At 39.0% G+C, this 20,176-nt stretch overlaps 1 protein-coding gene across 4 annotated transcripts in view; it reads left to right on the top strand.

The window, feature by feature from the left end:
• Positions 1-20,176, top strand: part of enox2 (ecto-NOX disulfide-thiol exchanger 2) — a 191,027-nt gene that overhangs the window by 84,844 nt on the left and 86,007 nt on the right. For all 4 annotated transcript variants that reach the window (XM_084951687.1, XM_084951705.1, XM_084951697.1 and 1 more), the window contains one exon: positions 8,363-8,509. In XM_084951687.1, the coding sequence (XP_084807813.1) occupies positions 8,363-8,509 (147 nt within the window). The remainder of the gene's footprint in view (positions 1-8,362; positions 8,510-20,176) is intronic.

The following is a 20,176-nucleotide window of genomic DNA, read 5'->3' as shown; positions in this document are numbered from 1 at the left end:
TGTCTTAATGGCTTTTAATTGCCTCTGGTTTTACCTGGATGAAGTCTGTCACTCCTGATTAAGAACGTGACTTAAAACACCTAGAGAGTATTCATGGTGATCAACTCATTTGTGCACACAACACCGAAAACTGACAGAAGAAAACTGGCCCCTCAGGCGTGTGAATTCAAAACAAAACTCAAGTTTTCATCAAAGCTTGAGTTTGGGAAACTTGTCTAGGAGATTACGTGACAATTTGTTTTTGATTGCTGCCGTAGCTCACTTAAAATATGAACTACTGTGTATTGCATATGCGACAGACTAATAATATTTTGTTGTTAATATTTTGTGGAAAGGGTGAGAAACATACCCTCGGTTATTAATTTTCTGTCAGAAAACACGGTTGTACATAAAATGATAATTTGTTTTTCCCACTTTGTATGAAGTGCTTGTGGTTTTAACTGCTCTTTGTCTTTGCTATAAATACACAGGAAGTGAAAAGCTTCGTTAATGGTCTCTTGAGAATACCACAGCTGCTTGCCATTCTTTGCCATCCTTTGCTAAGCCGTATCAGTCAGACACCTTGTTTATGCATCTGCTAAGGTCATTCATATCTTCAGTCAGCTGCCTTTTTAGGAAGCTTGGAGCTTGTGTCCAGTGAGTCCAGAGCCAGAATGTGTTCTGATGGACACACAAGACGGGATATGAATAGAGTAACATCTCATTTTATTGTAGTGTCTGATCTATGCACAAACCCTTTTTAGTGAGTACTAAGTGAGGTCTTGTGACTGATCACTACCCTTTCAGGTGACTGAAGGTTAATTTGGGATCCTGTTTGTAGACTTGCCAGTTGCCAGCAGAAATGAGACTTATAGCCTGTGACTGTCACATTACTCTGACCCACACTCTGCCAGCTTTGCAGTAAGTGCAATGAAGCATGATTCAAAATATTACCACAAAGTCACTTTGTGGGCTGCATTATTATATCGATGCTTATGTTGCCTCTTGGTAATGGAGCCTGAACTCTTAAGCCATTCTTATAAAACTTTCATACCTTTTCTACCCTGGCACTTATTATGCATGTGGTCTGCTTCACTATTGTGTCATCAATATAGACAATATAGTGTTGACTATAGTGCTAAAGCATTTTGTGTATTGATTTTAAAGAACTATTAAAAACTAGTGGCGACAGTATGGCCAAACCTATGTCTCACAGTGTTTCTTTAACATTCTGGCAGCTTCACTGTATATCACGGCATTATTAGAAATTTATTTTTATTATTATATACATTTAAAATAGTTTATTCTTGTGGCAAGAGAATGTCAAACAATGCAATGCCATCATTAAAAAAATTCCAGCAAAAAAAAAAAAAGGTTCACCAAGACATCGAGAATCATTTAGTTATCGAGCAACGTTGCATTTGTGTTCCAAGTTTCTTAAATGTGAATTTGTGGTTTCAGTGGAGTTCAAGCCCATCACAGCTGTTATAGGGCAATAGTTTTGGTACATCCTGGACAGGTTGCCAGTCGGCCTCAGGATCAACACTAATAGCTAGTTCAGAATCACCAATTAACCTAACCCCATGAATACCTTTGAAGTATGGGGTGAAGCTGGAGTAAAGCTCACAATGACATAGGGAGAACATATAATTTCCATACAGGACCTTGTAGCTGTGACCTCTTTCCAAACTGTGATGCCAACTTGGAATTGGCAATCTGAATAGAGCTGCCCAAGCCTGCCTCTCCTCAGTTGCCTCCACCAAGTCTTCTGGGGATGACACCAATGTGTTAAGAGTAATGTCTGTAATATCTGCAGTATGTGCCATCCAGGAGGCATTCCACCTTAGCTGGGTTCTTTTGAAATAGCCAAAAAAAAAAATAAGAAAGAAGTCTTGGTTTTGCTTCTAGTGGGGCAACCGCTCTGGGTTTTCCCCCTTGCTTTTCACCACAGCTGGGTATCATGAATATGTTTTCTTTTTTAGAGCATTGTCAGATGCATCCAACTGTGAGCTCACAAACTCGCAAAACGGAAGCAGTGTATGGGGAAGGTGTTTTTCTGTTTATCTTTGTGTATATTTTTCTTGTTTCTTTGACCATACAAAGTGCATGAATCTGCTCCATCTCAACAAGACAGAAAAACACACAGATCTTTATGCAGCATTTCCTCTTCTGACTTTTTTTTTTGTGATGTTCAGCATTAAAAGTTGTTTTTCACCTGATTGTTCTGATAGGCGAATGTGCTCAGCCACTTTAAATGTCCGATGCAAATCAGTGGAGCTGAAAGACGCTTTGTTGACAGTTCGGGTTTAGTAATGCAGTGGATTAGTCAGAGAAGCTGATTTATTTCTGAGGTTGGGACTGTGTTAATGGAATGTGCCACCGTCTTGCCCTTTGCCTTGTTCAGATGGATGAATGCCCAATAATCTACATGGTCTCTGTATTTACTCTGCTCTAGTTTAAAGACTCCACTGCTTAGGTCATCCCCGCACTAATGCCCATCCTCGCAGTGGTGCACTGATGCACATTTCCTTATGCTCTGCATTATTCATACCCACCAATTGGTTTATTAGCTGATATTTGTTAGATTAAAGGCTACAAGAGAGTTATGCAAACGTGTTAGGAAGAAAATCATTACAGCTCAGTGCGCTGTCTTGTACTTGAAAGCTGATAGGTTCAATTTCCATAGCTCCCAATGACTTATGAAGTGTGATACAACTAGATGTAAGATACAACTGCTGCAGTTAGCTGTAAGACACTGTTTTCAACAGTGTCAAATTTAAAAAATAGGGCATTTGTGAAATAAATAGTCTTATCTAATTTCCTAAATTCCTTAATTTGTATAACCATTAGTCTAAAATCTCAAAGATGATCAGTGTACTAAAAGAAAATGAGTAAAAGCAGGCTATGTTTTACTCAAAACATGGGATTATGAATCACATTTCATAGATTGTGAGGTAAATTATGTGTGAGTTTAATGAGCAATTATTGTTGTAACTGCTTTGATCCAGCTTGGTTACTTCAATGTTTTGTTTTTGTGTTGTTTTTTGACCTGGCTCAACTTTAAAATAATCAGCAGAAACTAGCTTGCATTCTCCCAAGAAACTCACAATGTAGACGTACTAACTTGTTTCATTTCCAAGGCAGTTCAATGGTGTTTTAATGAGCCACTGACTTTCACTGTGCATTCTAATGGTCCTGTGCTTTCCTGGCTCACTGTGCCATTAATGGTGCATGTTGTTAATTCATTCTTGTTGGACGAGCAGCCCAGAGTCATTTGTGATATTTCTTTTGTATTCCGTTCTGAGGTTCTAAGTCTCTCTGTTTCATTTCCTCGGTTTACTCTGCAGCCCTGCTGCCCATCTCCTCCCACCCTCCTGGCATTTATTTTCTTCTCCCTCTGGGGAGTGATTCTCACCGACATCGCTACACGCCCTGGCCAGATGTTGAAACTTAAATACGCCATTCATCAGCCCACAGACTCAAGTAGGAGTATAGACAGGGGCGATGACCCTGGAAAGACATTGTTAGTATACAAAGCTCACACACTCACCGCCTTTACTCATAAATTCTCTTTCCACCCTGCACATTTAAACCAAGACATTTCTGGTGTGGGTAACTGTCCAATTTCTGGTTCTGAAAATGGCCTCTTGAGAGCTTAAACTTCAAAAACAAGATTCTAGTGTGTGATTAGAAATGAAGATTTGCTTACTTTATTTCGTTTGACAGACTAGTTACACAATATGGGATCAACAAGAAACTATTTTTGGAATGTCAACAAATTAAATCCATAGTAAAAAAGAAATTTAATCCCAGTGAAGCTGAATTACAAACACCACCAAGTGTGGTACAATTTTTTTTTTTTTAGTCTAAAACCCCCCAAATTATTGTCTAAAATATACAGAACACTTTCTAAAATAGATGAATCAATATCCCTTCCTATTGCAAAATGGGAAGCAGATTTATCGATCAGCTTAGTCCCAAACCTTTGGTTTCAGATATGCTTAAAAACCTTTTCAATGGATCAGAAATCCCAGTTTGCAATTAATACAATACAAAATATAACACAGAGTGCACTATACTGGTCATAGGATGTTCAAGATGGGCTATACGTCTTCCAACAACTGCTCACACTGCACAGCAAATACACTGGACAATTACATCCACTGGGGCTGGGCGCTCATGTATGTACTGGCTCACTCCTGGTGGCCGATTGGCGGGGCCTGGTGCCTGTGGCCCGGCTGGGCCCCTTCCGGGGGGTGGGGTGCCCTCTGGCCTCTGGGCCTGAAGCACGGTCCTCTCTGGCACAGCTGGCTGCCGGCAGAGCCCGCGGGCACGCCACTGCAACCCCCTCTGGCCTCTGCTCCGTAGCTGCTGGGTGACCTCTCGTTTGGGGCTCTACTCAGCTCTTCCCAGGAGGGTGGCACGGTTCCCCCCCTTTTGGTGGTCCTCCTCGGGTCCTCGTACTCTGGGGCCTCTGGATGTCTGGGGCCTGGATCTCCTCCATACCTGCTTCATGCCCTGTGGGACGGGGCTATGGCTCCCCACACTCCCTAGCAGATCGTTACATGGAGAAACCTTTGGAATACAAGCATGCTGATCCACACAGGTATGCACACAGGTGTACACACAGGTGTTCACAGACACGGACTACACCTTTCTTGGCTGCTGCCTCAAAGCACATTGTGCGCTGTCTATCTTGCGTGCTGCACAATATCGTTTAATATTCAGTATCTACTGTTATCTACCGCTAGCTAGTTTATTGTGATGGTGCTGTATTTATTATGTTGCTCTTTTTTTTTTGTTTGCTTTCTCTTCTGTTTTTTTTTTTCTCCATACAGGTGATCCAGTATCTCACCGTCTCTTCTCCCCTCTGATTTTCTTTCTCTCCCTCTCTTTCTCTCATTCTTTCTCCCTGTCCTATCCCCCAGTCATGTCTGTCCCGTTTGTAGCAACTGAAAATAAAATAAATACATAATTATAATAAAGGTCAATCAAATGGACCAATATGGCAAGGCCATGATGATCCACTTCGTAAAATAAATCCGCTTGGCATCTTTCTTGGCCTTAAGACAACAATTCTGATGGCTAAAGATCCAAACGGGACAAAAAAAAAAAAAAAAGAAATGAAGATTTGCAGCCAAAATCTTTTTCATTGAGGCCGATTTATTGTGTCCATTATTTTCTCTGCAGTTAATTCCAGAGTAATGGTATTATTCAAGAGCCAGATAAGTTATTGAACTTGATTTAAAAAATAGATACATTTTAAGTCCTTGGAGCATTCTGTTATGAACTCTAGATCAAATAAAATCAACAATTTGAGTGCCACAGATTTGCCTATTTTCATTCACCTTTGCACCATATTTTCAAAGTCCTTTTTTTCCGTATAGGAACAAATCTTGTAAAATTGTTGGAGAAGCTCACCACTGTGAGCTAAAGTGACGCTCTTTCCTTCATCTGGAACGGCAGTAACACTGTAACCACTGAAGCTTAGTGGTCAATGTTCAGTGCTGCTTCACTTTTTCCATAACTACTCTTTGCCTTTCGCTTGGGAACTCACAAGCGCATGACTAAAAGTTTCATCTCTTCAGATGTAAACTGTTGCTGTTTATTGGTGACAGAGTTAACATTGGCAGAGGAATGCATTTATTTCGCTCTCTGGACTATTGACGGTCATCTTTAAAGACGTGTGACAGATGGATGTTGAATAGAGATTGACTTAAGAGGGTTCTTTGTGTGCCTGCACGCTCACACACACTACTCTACTTAGACCGACTATGCAGAAAATACAGCCCCCAATGCCTAAATCTGAGAAATCTCCCTTGCACAGATTTAAAGTATTTTAAGGCCTCGTTTCATGTTTTATTGCTGGAATTGCAAGCATGGCATTAACTTTCTAACAGACTTCATCCTATGGGTTTTTTTCTGTTTTTTTTTTTAACCGGATTATTTATGTAACAGAATAGGAGTTTGCACACTTCCAGTTAGGGATGGATATTGATAAGATTTTCACGATTCCGATTCCATTTTCGATTCTGTTTAACGATTCGATTCTTTATCGATTCTTTTTAAAAAAGGAGAACACTAAGGTTGATTAGCTTAGAACTTTGTTTTATATCTTCTCTTTGAACAAGATAGAAATTTAGGAGTAACATGGCCTTACAAACCCAACAGTGAGATCTTAAGAGAGAAAAAATAAATAAATAAAATAAATATTCTTCTGTAGCAATAACAAAGTATGACATAAATTTTTCTGTAGCAATTACACAAGAATATCCAGTAATGTCCCTTCCTACAATTAAACACATTCACTTACCGAATGTCGGGGGCATCTGCTGTGGCAAATGGGTGCAAGGCTTTTACCACAAACTTAGTCACTGCTCGGTGACATTCGTCTATCCTGGCCTGAAAGGAGACGCTACCAGTAGACTGCAGCGAGAACTGCCAGCATCTGAGCCAGCCAGACTCTGTCTGTCTCTCTCATCATGGTCACCTAAATGCAGCGCACAGTAATGGCAGGCTTTTTAATAAGGCAGATCACGCTAACATAATATGCACTGTTAGTTGATTATTTACCTGCCGCATTAACGGGAGAGGACGTGCAAACGTTACCGCTGCTGCTGGGTTGAGATTCACGAGTCCGGAGCAGAATTAAAAACACGACATCCATTTAAGGTTATCGTGTGTTTTGTGAGCAAATGCTTTTGCATATTCGTAGTGTTTCCTCCCTTAAATGAAATATCTACTTTTCAAGTATTGCAAGTTGCCATCCGTTCTCGTAAAGTATAACCAAACTTTTGAGCGTTTGAGCCGCTTAGGCGTCGTGTTTCCTGCCAGGTAAATGACGCTCCGCAACGTGGTGATGTCATTCGGGGCGACTGGAATCAGTAAGGGAATCGTTTGCAAAAAATGGCAAACAATTCCAAGGAATTGAAACAGTGGGAACCGGTTCTCAACAAGAACCGGTTTTCGATACCCATCCCTACTTCCAGTACCTTGATAGATTTATAAAATTCAAGGGGAAATTTGATAGTTCTCTACTTTCATTATTCTCCTTTTTAAAGTGAGGCTTGATTTATCTCAGTTTTTCTTTGTCTATGTCAGTTGCTAGTCACATATAAGCTACTGATCAATCTTGTTGTTGACAGATTATAGTCATGAAAAGTTGAGACACAGCTGACAAAGGTATCAGTAACCTCATTAGCTGTATAAGCCTTATTTAAACTACTACTTCAAAGCTGCATCATTAGAGCATCACCCTGAAGTCTTGAGTGTTTGATGGGCTAAAAAACAAGGCTACAACAGTTTCAGTGCACAATTTGAAAAAATAAAAAAATTAATGTCTATAGCTACTTCTGAGTTTGATACAAACTGATTAGTGTCTCTCAGACCTGTAATAGAGCCACAGTAAAGTGGGGTTTCTGCTCTGTTTTGCCATGGAGGGAAAACAAATCTGAGCACAAAGAAGTGTCATGAATTTTTCATGAATTAAGACTGAGTCTCTCCAGGACCTCGCTCTGAATTATGAACTAATGCAGCCCTTAAAGAGCGCAGAATAAGTGGTACATTAAGCCAAGAATACACATAAAGTTGGCCTTCATTCATTAGGACTTGGGGGGAATCTCATAATTTAGTGATAAATACAGATTCATTCAAGTGTTCTTACTGTCTCGTATGATCAAAATAAAGATACTAAGGAAAAAGCTGTCTTCACCACACTCTTATTTTTACTATTAGGTTCTGGCCTTGTTAAAACTGACCTTGATTAGAAGAGAAGGAAGCATTGCACATGCCCGTATGCCCAGGCAAGCAGAAAATATTGATTCATATGTCAGGCATCCAGTGTATCGTTGTCTATTTTTGCCTGCAAGTGAGTAACTGAAACGAAGACCTAGAAAATAAAATCCCATATTAGTTTTGGTTTTGTTTTCTTAAAGAGCGAGCACATTTTAATTAACAGCAATATAAAACCATAAACCTTGGCTATTTGAATCTCAGCAGAAATGCTAATTTATCAATGTAGCCCAGTTGGCTTTCTAGATTGCTGTACCAATGAGAATGGGTTTTATCAGCCTGATTAGGGTTAATTAATTTAAGTGTTATTCCATCTGCTATTGACTGTAGCAATGGTCTAAACTGATTACATTTAAAAAATATATATATTTTACAACTTTTAACATGTAAACGGTTGGAGTCCAGTGTGACTCGAAGATATTTGAACTTGTTTTCCAGTGTCAGGCCCAAAACTGGAACATTTTTAGTGACACTCTTTATATATGTCGTCCACTTTTTTTGTGATCTCATTTATCTCGCATCATTTTAAATAAACAAAGAGTTGTTATTTAATTTAATGTATTGTGGCATTTTGTTTTTGTCTGTTTTGCAGGACTCAACGCTTTGCCTTTTGATCCAGCAGCCAACAACGACCCTCTTCAGTTCAACGGTTCCAGCGGACAGCTGGTGACTGACTGTCCTCCCTTGGAAAACACTGCAGAAAACAGCAAGAAGAGGAAGAGAGCCAGCCTGCCTCCAGGTACTAACAGCAGCTACCTCACAAGTTTTGCACCACTGCTGCAGGATTGCTCTATGGTCTCAAATCCTCATTTTGCCCTCAGCTATGTCAAATTTCTAAATGCAAGAGTTTGTAACCTCAAATGGAGAATACCCCCCTTCACTTAGGAGTGCTTTGATACAACAGTTATATTTCTTACCTTTCTCCCCTCCGTCTTCCTCTACCAACATCAAATAAGTGCAATGTGAATTGTTGCATAATCCTATTATTTGGTGGCAGTATGGAAAAGAGTAGCTTAGTTCAGTCTTTGTTGTTTTCGATTACCTTGCCATGTCCTCAGGCTCTGGTTGTCAGGCCTGATTGGAGGTCAGGCAGCTGCAGCAGAAAAAAAAAAATGCTCCGGTGAGATTGTGTGTACGCACCTGACTGTCTGTTACCGTGCCAACACAGGCTGCCAATCACAGCTCCAACACAGCTTCAGTTTTCTCACACAAACACTGACCACAGGGAGGGACACACTGAGAAAAGTGTATACGCGTGCATGCGTTTATGTAAGGATGTGCTATAATTAAACAGTAATTTGAGTAAGTGTTGGTGTTTGCCTGGTAATGTGTCAAATTAAAAAAGGACTGTCTAATTAAAGAATTAAAGAAGTACTGACTAATTAATTGCTTTGTAAGTAATAGAACAAAAAGGCCCTTAAGACAGAGAGGTGTTGTTCTGTGAGCTCTGCTTTCGTGGCAATGCTAATTGGAGTGGATTAATACTTCACATTAGCGCAGTCTTAATTGACTCTTCATCTTTTCCTCACATCTTCACATGAACGAGTCCATGACTTGATGGCAATTAATTTAATTTTAATTCGCTGACCACGCTAAACTCTAATTGGGCAATGTATCTTAGATGATTGTAAAAGGGCGGGGTGAGGGGGGTAGTGAAATTGACACCACATGTTGACATGTGGGGAAAATAAAAGAAGGTAGCAATCAGTAAAAAGCCTTAAATTAGAAAATGCACCAATTACCAAAAAACAATGCTTTGTATTATTGCAGGAGTTTAAAAAATGTTCAAAACTTATAAGGGAAGTTGGCTTAATACAGCTTTTCAATTAAGAAAAAAATGTCTCAACTGTGTTACAAACCTCCTAAAATTAATCTATACAGATAAGTTTATGAAGAGAACATGTTGTGCAAATGTAAACAAACATGGAGCATTTTCTTTTGTTAGATTCCAATTTATTCATGATCAATGAGCTCTCACTTGTTAGATTTCCCACAACAGCAGTGAGAACCAAGTATCCTACGGTCATAATGTCATTCGTTTAATGTGAAATCACTCTGTCAGTATGACAGTGCATGTTCTTCTCACAGCAGAAACTGAGAATATTTAATGCATTGTTCTGCTGTCATATTTAAGTCACATTAGACAAGGCAGAAATGTTCAGTATATTCAAAAAGTCCTCAGAGCAACAGTGGTAACAGTATATAGAGTTATAGTTTTAGAGTTACAGTATTTTGGCTCTGTGTTACTTGGTAATTCTGCACAAAGTTATTTATATTTGCCATTCTCTGAGAACTTGGTTTCTCCAGTATTACATAATACAAGGATGTGATCTTATACAGCCTGGGAACTCAACAGCAAGTGGCCTCAAGGGGCAATGGACAGTTTTTCAGAGCTTCCAGTGTAACCAGAGGATATCCTGGTCAAGAATTTCTATTTCTGCCTGTCAAAAAAGAAAAAGGAGATTTATTTATTTTTTCTCATCCAGCTGAAGGACCCATGAGCTGATGTGGTGGTAAGGCATCCATCATCCCTCCATCCAACGCTCTACAGTTCACAAGAATCATAAGAATAAGCCTTATTCTCCCACATGGGGAAATTTGTCTTGGGTAAACGGTGCTACACATAGCTGGATTCGCATAATCCAGTTATGTGTTCCTACAGCATTTTCCTACGAATGCTGTAGGAAAATCACCGCTTTTCCTACAGCATTCGTCCAATTTTTTTTATAATTTTTTTTTTCTTTGTGAAACTCACCTGATGAATCTTCCTTCAAATTGTGCCCAGTGTTAAGATCGTATAAAATGGAAAAGTGGCTGTTATTTTATGTGTGGATGTCCATTTTCATAGGAATCTCAACTATTTTTAGAGTCTTGGTCAGATTTTCTGAAATGAGATACTAATTTGTTTCGGATATAACACTTGCAAGCTTCCTTGACTTCTCTATGGACTTAAATCCTCATTATTTTGTGCAGTACAGTCAAGCAGTGACAACAGAACTTGACACTTTCTTTCTGTACTTGACACATTACAATAATCTGTGAGTTGCAATGGATCATTAGCCGGATGAGCTACTTTGTCATTCTCTAACCAAAGGTTGCTCAAACATAGTCTATTTTTGGAGATTTGATCTCGTATATTACAGTAATACTCAATAATAATTGTTAATCATCAAAAGAACAGTTCTTAGAAATCATGAGTGTGTGTAAATTTCAGATTGTAAATAATATAAAGGACTGATCGTATTGCTATATATCTTTTACCAGTTTTTGCCATATAGGTGGTAAGTTACCTGCTGAAGCATTATTGCAGCACTGCACTAACATTGTACAGGAGCAGCCCACATTGTGTTGAAATTCACAGTAATTCTTTTTTTATGATGTGTCATTTACTTGGTGATATAGAGGAGCACTGGTTACCTCTTATGTTTGACCTCATCCCATTGCTGCTTTTACATTTCTAACCTGTATTTACACTTCTTCATTGACTTTAAGTGTAGGGGTCTTTGCATTGGAAGTGTCTTAGGTTGATGTCTCTCACTGAAAAGGACCCATTCAGTGTCAGTCAGACTGTCTTTAACTAGTTTCTTCTTCTTCTCTTGACTTTTAACAATCAGATTCTGTTGGACTACATTGAGTCCAAACTGACAAATCACAAATCTAGCTGCCCCATGTGCTATTTCCAGAATTAAATTGGCTACAAATTAGCTTTGACTTGGCCTGGTATGACCTGAGAGTCTATCAGTTATTTCTGTCTTTTTGGTTGGAGCCTATGCAGGACTAGCAGGTAAATGGTGGCCTAGAGCAGATGGAGCTGTGAATTTATAGGCTTCTAGGGTTGGATTCTGTCTGGCTTTTGATTGTCTTCACCTGGTCAGGTCCTTGAGCCCTCTGAAGCACTGTGACTCATTACAGCTGTATTGACTGAGTCTTGTTCAGAAACTCAAATAGAAAGAGTTTTCTCATTACATGTACAATTCATGGTACTCTAGTGGCATTATAAAGCAACCCCCTCAAATGTTACACAGCAGAATTGTCTTTAACTAACTGATTTAAAATTTAGGGAATTAACAAATGAAGTAACTGATATGAGAAATTGAAGTCATCACAGATTTGATGGCTTGCTTTGGAAAGATTTCATTTTTTCTGATGACATTTCTTTAAATCTTTAAATTGCCACACTAAGCAGACAGACACATAGGGGATGGAGCACTCCTCTCTTGTAAACAGTCAAAAAGTAACATTTGAAATTGAATTGATGTTCTGTTGACTCAGCCTTAAAATAGACACAGTTTGTCAGAATCCACTCACTTCTCACTCTGACTCGATGTGACTAACTCAATGTTTTTATTTACTTCAGTATGAAAAAGTTCCAGAGAAATTAAGTTCAGTGAACATCATATCACTTGGGAGGTCATTACCAGTTGGTTAATACTAAAAAGAGATTATTGTTGAGCTTCTCTGTGCCCAGTAAAATTTTGTTATACTTTATTTCGTTTTTAAATGAAACACTGACTTACTTTTTCCCCAGCGACCATTCCCTCTATAATTCGACTACGCACTCGGCCACCATGTTTGCTCTTTATTTTTTTTAGTCTTCTCTGTTTATGTGCACCCACTCTGTGCGTGTGCCTGTCTTTTAACCATCCATAATAAGTGGTGCCTTAGGGTTAGCAGGCACACTGCAAGGATTTTCCCTATACTGTTTGTTATCAGTTTTTCAACACAGCCAGAGATGGCCATTTCCCCTCAAGTCCTGCTGTGTTTAAGCTGCAGGTGGTGAAGAGAATGAGATTTTTAAAATGATGCTGCTCCTGTAGTGGAGCAGTTTTACCCTTATAATGAATATAAATATCAGTGTAGTAGCAACTGCACATGCTGCATTGAATTATGTCATGCCTGTTGCTCATGTTAATGTAATAGTAATGATAATCATAATTTGTGGAGCAGTTTCCAAAACAGTTTTGTGTGATTTAAAGAGAGCCGAAGTTAAAGGCATTCTAATATTTTGTGATGTCAAACTAAAACTGAGTTACCAAAAAACCTAAAAGCTAAAGGGGAAGATGGAAATCAATTTTATTTTTTAAGGTATTTCTGTTTAAGACCGACTGTCATTTTTCAGGCCTTAAAATGAGGGTTTCCTCTGCTGTGGGGACGCCCTGTCAACTCTGGTAATGAGGTGTGATTTCAATCACAGCGCTGTGCCTCCAGCACTTTTTTTAAACTAACATTCTTGATCTCATGCAGTCTACAATGTGTTAGTGAGAGTTAACACAATACTAAGAAACACTCCTACTTAAAGGACTTTAAATTAAATGTGTTTTCATGTAACCCAAATATGTCTGACATGAGGACATGAAGGAAACTCATAAAGAAAGGACTATTTGAATTGGCGATTTTAGTTAGCATAGTTTGACATCTGTATGTTCACTGCAAGCAGTCTGTCTGCTTATTGCAGTAACAAATAACTTTGTGTGGAAAAAGCTCTTTGAAGGAGAACACTTACCCTTTGGCTGATTGGGTTTCAAGCACCCTTGTAACAAGGTTGTTTGACTGGGAAAAATATTGAAGTGATCAGAGGGGAGGTATATTTTCAAACCTAAGACCATGTGTGTGATTTTTATCCGAAGCATTTCCAATGCCTAGATTAAAGAAATGCCCCCATGAGTGTTTTTCTTTTTATTGGTTTTTTTTTTTTCATTGCATGAAAATCAATTAATTAAATTTCAACACGAATGCCATTTCACTAGCATTGTTTTAGCCAATAAAAGAACTGTGCTCTAACCGATCCAATCACGTATGCATTAACCTTTAGTGAGAAAGGAATTGAATAAAATCTATTGATTCTCCAGGAAAAAGGTTAATGTCATTTAGCCAAGGAAAATAAAAATACATGCTGCGCAGGTAGGTAGTGGTAACAATTGTCAGACAGCTTCTGCATCATAATCTGAAATATAGCAGCAAAATTATATGGACAGTATATATTATTATATCCTAGTGGGATGTTATTAATGTTAAAAATGTTATTAAAATATATGTAGGTCTGACGTCTTTCTGTTAAACATGTATCCTATCTTTCTTTTATAGAGAGAACTTTATTACATATATTAAATATTCGACATGTGCAGATTTATCTATACAATCTTGCATCCTAACAACCATCAAATGGCTCAGCAAGTTTTTATATATACTATTTATACAACTACTGTTTGGAGAGGTTTCTCAGTTTCTGTGCCTCGCTGTAATCACGACCAGATTTTAGTCTTCAGTCTCCTTGACCCTTAAGCTGGAATCATACCTTTTGATGTATGCATATCCACACGGATCTATCTGATGTAAAATGCATCACCTGCCCGTGTCCACAAAGGTTTGGACGCCCATATATGTATGAATCTATGTACCACTGTTAATACATGCAGACAGGAAGCTCAATATAAATAGGAGTGCTTTGTAGTTTTCTGAGCCACCAAAGTGTTAGCTACAATAAAGATATGTTAAAACACAGATTTATTTTTTTCCTGTGGAAGCAGGTGCATCTCTCTCATGTTGGTGAAGCTTGTTTAGTCAGTAAAAAAAGAAACAAAAAAAATGAAGGTGTCCAAGCTATAATGGTAAACCTAGCTCATCTCGTCATCTGTCAAGGCGCTGCACTGGCCAAAAAAATGCCTGGACTAGACTGCTTAACATAATGTGACGGATGTATTTGTGCTACGTAGTTTTGCAACCACAGTGATTTAAGTTTTGAAATCCTGACGAAGAACAAACCATTGCACAGCACTTTATTTTTGTCTCTGATAAACAGCTGAGCGCTATAAAGGAGAGTAGTGTTGACTAACCATATGTCGTAACGTTTTTTTGTCATACCATTTAGCCAGTACAAAGTCTGTGAGTGTGTAGTTCACACCCTGTCTTCTACTGTGGCCTGCTCGTGATAAATGGTTTCCACTCTGACTGTGTGGAGTCTGTCTGGAGCTCCAAAACACCAGAAATAAACTTCCATTCAGTAAGCTGAATGTTGAAAAGTGCTTTGTAATAGTTTTGAGAATTACAGGCAGTAGTATGCCTTTTTGTGGCCCTTTTTGGTTGTCACATGGGAGGGTAATGGATTTGAGTATAAAAGATGTAATGTGATGTCACTGACCCACCACTGGTAGGCAAAGGGTCTATTGGAAAGTAAATTCTGTAATGGGCTACTCAAGCTGTCATGGATGACAGTCCATTGAGATATATGACTATGTCATTGTCCTGTTAGAGGTGTATGTGTGCGGGTAAGCTGACTTGCATGGCGCGTGCTGAGGTGGGGGGAGATCTACAGCGGGATGTCAGTCTTTGTGATGCCAAGGCCACACAGTGACACAAAAGATTTAGTGATGCTGATGGACTGGAGACACTAATGACAGATTGATGTTAAAAAGAACTCATTAAGAGATTAACAGGATGCATGCAGCCATGCAAGGGAATTAAAGTGTAATGACTTTCTGAGTTCTGAAGTGATTGTTCTAGATTGAGCAGCTGCAAGTTTCTGAAGACAGATACTCTACGCACAATGTCTACAGAGTATATGTGTTTTAACTCCAGGAGAGAATAGTGATTGAAATGCATGTTCAGCTCCTTATTCTTCTGGGACTCTTCTATTTCACTTGCAAAATAACAGTTTAGATATCTCTACTCCTGCTGAGGGAAAGACGGAGAGTGCCATTGTGTCACTGTGAACAGTGTGTTCTTGCACAGTTATATCAAGCATCTTTTAGTATTTAGGAAACTGTTAATTACAGCAGTTCCAACAAAAAGACTACGTATAGAGATTGACAGACCACGTGACTTTCGCGCATTGCATGCCGGGAACTTGTGGCAAAACAATCCAAGTACCGCATCAAATGCAAGCATTTGCAGTACCGCAAAACGTTCATTCTCCGGTTCCAATACCTTCTTGCTTGTTCTTTGTCCCCCAAAAAAGTTATGTACAAAACGAAGGAGAACAATGCCGGTCCGTACAAAGACAGACTTGATGAAAAGTCAAGGAAAAGATACGAGGAAAAAATCAAAGGAGTGAAAGGGTTAGACCCGTACGAGCACACAGAGTGGACAAAATACGTTAGCGTGCTGCCCAACTTTCACCACGCTCATATTTATAATTATACGGTTCTTGGAGTGAGTGCATACACTCATGAAGTTTAGTAACTTCAGGTCACTGCAACAAGCCCAGGTACAGTTTACTGACGGATGGGTGCAGGACCTTGAAATGCACCGTGTAGAACGAAAGACCATCGTACCTATCATAAGTTTACCAGTCTCACAAATCGTCTTCATAAATACACATTCGTTAACAGTTTATTAATAGGACCTTTAAGCTCAACGGTAATTAATTAGTAGTGGAAATAATTTCTGGTACGCATTACAGAAATGTAGCAGTGACAATAATACTGTATGCTGTAATCGCACTGGGCAATTGGTGATACAAAAAACCTGTTTTACCCTGTGAATAAAAGTATGTTTTTGTCATTGTACCATGGTAATAACAGAAGCGAAACGCAATATTGTGGCAGGACAATTCACTATTTATGCACAATAAACAAAGGAGCATAGCGCGACAATTTCTGTTCAGCGTCAGACTTGCTTGTAACCTATATCACCAATTATGTTATGAAAAATGACGTATTAACTACTACAAAACACTGACCTTTGTGGAAATGCTTGGAGCAGACTAACATGTGAGCTGGAGTGTTCTAGGACGTTATATTTGGTCTTTGAATGGCTGCAATCCAGGCCATCCGTCGGCTCTTTGTTACTTCGGAAACATGGCTCGAACAATTTCTCTTCAACGACGTAATCCAATAACAACTGATCTCTTTACCCGTCGGCTTCCCGTGGCTGTCATGCGACCGGCTATTGCAGTTAATAATACAACAGCTTCTTGCCATTTTTTTTGTGTTTCTTTTTATCGCTGTGTAACTGATTTCAATTGAAAGCCTGCGTGCGCTAGTACCTCTTGCCACGAGTTCCCAGAATCCTTTGCGGTTTTACCCCTGAATGACGTCACATTTTCAATCTCTATACAAAGCGTCTGATCCAGGTAAACGTGCAGTTTCTAGATCTATTCCACTGATGATTGTCGAGCAAGAAAATTTAATTGATGTTTGTCCTCCTTTTTCCTTTTCCCATTTGTCATCCTTATATTTTTTTAATCACGCTGTCTTGCTCCCTGCCACTTTTCTTTCAGCTGCAGTGGTCAGGGATTTAGTGCCATTTCACCCCATCTTGCAAAGCCTGCAAACATGAGACCTAAATAATTCAGTGCCAGCAGGCGCTCAGCTCTGACGTGTCTCTAGACTTGCACTAAAGTTAATGGTAAAGCCTTAAGCAAGGTTCAAGCTCTGAAAGTATAAAAACAGAAATATTCATTTGGCTGTCATTTTTGTTCATGGTCAAAGCAAAAAAAAAAAAACCCAAAAAACCTGCATTGCTTTGTGAATGGTCCTCTCGGTGTTATAATTCATGCAGTGTAACAAGAAAGGTGAACAATTAGTTGCTTCTTCATGCCTCAGCCTCGGGGAAATGACCAAATAAGTTTTATTTTGGGGCATTTTCCCATCCTTATAATTAGTCTTTTCGAAATTGATTTCTAATCAGCACATGCCCTGCAGGCTTAAATTTTAGAATTTAGCAGTGCGCTACCTACAGCCCATAAAAATGCTTAGTGTTCCATTTAGTATAAACTTCGATAAACAGTTAATTGATACAGAGAGAATATTTGATTTGGGAGTAATATTGCATAAAAACAATATAATGCTTTATCCAACATGCTAAATGCATTGGTTCTCCTAAAGCTGGAATAGACAGCATTTATTGGCAACACTTGACAATAAACCCAAAACATTTTCGGCATTATTTTGAGAAAGAACTACGCTTCTTCTTCTCCAGTTGGCTCTATTTTTAGGATTTAAAAAAATCTAGGCCATGACAGAAAACGTTGGCCAGTAACAGGTATTTTCAGATCTCGGCAGAGAAGTACTATAAATTAGCATAATAAGCTGCAGCAAGATACATGCTTTTTATAGACCGTAAGCTACAACAGTAAGTTGGTTAATGGATTCTTCAATTAACAGGCAAGTTATTTTCCCCCAAACTCAATACACTAAAACAATATATGCTTATCTTGAATTTCATGCCAGCAACATGTTTCTAAAACAGGGACAGGGGCATCAAGATGCTGGAAAACCAATTATTTTTCTACAGGTCAGCAGTGTGATTGGGATGTTCTTTTTTTTTTTTTTTTTTTTTTTTATTATACCCATAGAGACAGAGTCTGTCACAAGTAAGGATGGGCTTTCGTAAGAAGCACAGAAGGAATTCATGGGCACACAGCTGCACAGTTTAAGAACAGTGTTGTTTTTTTTAACATGTGATTGCAAACAGTGTGAAGACCTCATCATCTACAGTAAATAAAAGAGGGCGTTGTGATGGTGCGCTGTCACCTTACAGCAAGAACATTCTTGTTTTGAATCTACCACATAGCTGGAGCCTTTCTGAGTGGAGATGGTGGAAATGTGAGTTTTTCTGCATACTCTGGCTTCCTCCCAGAGTCAGCGATATACACATGAGGTTAATTGGTGATTCTTAATTGGCCAGCAATTAGTCTGAGAGTAAATAATTGACTGTGTCTTTGTTAGCCCTGTGATAGACTGTCGACCTGTCCAGGGTGTACCCTGCCTCTCTCCTTATAACAGCTGACATAGGCTACATCCCCCGGTGACCCTGAATTGGATAAGCAATTAAAAAATATGGACTACACATTAAAACATTATGAAATTTGGGGAATTTTGAAAAAAAAACCTATGTGTGCAAGGGACATTGCTGACTACCAATAATGAATAGCCATAATCTTCATCCATTAAAAACTGACACGGTTCTTTGTTGGAAATCATTGCGTGGGCTCAGATGCTCTCCTGAAAATGATTCGGTGAACACAGTTCAGAGCTACATCCACAAATTAGAACTTTATCTTGTAAAGAAAAGACTCCTATGAAACAAAATCCAGAAACACTGCTCATTTTTCTGAGTATGAAACCATTTTAGAAGTGAAGCTGAAAACTGTCCTCGAGTCTGCCAAATAATAAGAATCTGTGTGTTTTCAGCACACAGTTCAAAAGCCTGCATCCATGACATTCATAGGGGTGCATTAGTGCACATAACATGTGTAAACTGAACATCTGTCAGGGTTCCATTAACGTTATATATACATATACATATAAAGGTTTTGGATGAAAATATGCTGCCATCAAGATGTCTTTTTCAGCTTAAGCATTGCTTATTTTAGCAAGATGATGGCAAATTAGATTTTTTAAATTATTTACACTATGACCGCCATAAAATAAAATGGTCTTGGTGCTAAACTGCCATGCATGTATCCCGTACCTATCCATTCTCTTAACCCTTTTCCAACCCAGGTCACTGGAGAACTTTCATGGACACTGGATACAAGAAGCATACACCTTGGCACCTTAGAACATGTGGAATAATAATACAGAAAGCCTGTACTTTCCCTTTGATTTAGAACATTTAGTATGTTTTACCATTTAGCATAATACAGACTTTAAATTACAAAGCTGTTTGCGTCAGTGTCCCGACCGTTTTGAAAAGAGGGTTGTACATCTCCAGAAGAGGGCTGTAATCTACCCAGCACTTCCTCTGTATATCAGCCCTCCAACCCCCATCCTCAATTTAGTTGAAATAGAAGCTGCCATTTCCTCCTGTTGAGTGCATGTTTCTCTAACAGAGAGGGCTGGCCTGAGATTCAAAGGCTCAGATGGTTCAATTACAAATGTAAAGGCAATTGAGAGGTTTTATCTAGAGTGTTTTTCATGAAGCCACCAGCGATTGTCAGATCTCTACATGTCTGAGATTGTTTAAAAGACCAAAGAATAACTGCTCTCTCAGGTCGGATTACTAGATGAATTATTTATACTGTCTATGTGGATGAGGTTTGTTTCTATTACAGCTGAACCAAAATTGCTTTACACAATCCTTTGGTGGGGTTTTTTTTTAACTCTTTTTAAATGGTACCAGAAGACTGTTGAACACACAGACCACAGTGTTCCTTCACCATATAATTGGAGATGAACATGATACAGGAAGTGGTATGTTTGGCTCATACATTCAGAGCTTGAGTTTCTTGGGAACCTAAGCAAAACAAGAAGGGGCACAAACATGGAAAATACAGTTTGGACACTTCATACTTTTCCTTGTTGTCTTGTTGCCTCCGTGTGAATGAAACTCCCTGTTTTAACCGGTATTGTGCTCACAGCAGCATGTTCATCACAGACGCCCCACAGCTCCACTTCTCTTCTATTAATGCCTCGCCTCGTCTCGCCTTTCGCCCATTCCTCCTCTCCTTCGTCTTTTTTTTCCC

Source organism: Perissodus microlepis, chromosome 2, assembly GCF_051167445.1.
Source record: "Perissodus microlepis isolate ML-2025 ecotype Zambia chromosome 2, ASM5116744v1, whole genome shotgun sequence".
In the NCBI taxonomy this organism is placed as follows: domain Eukaryota; kingdom Metazoa; phylum Chordata; class Actinopteri; order Cichliformes; family Cichlidae; genus Perissodus; species Perissodus microlepis.
Note: the sequence above shows the minus strand (reverse complement) of the source record. Positions and strands in the feature narration are given on the sequence as shown.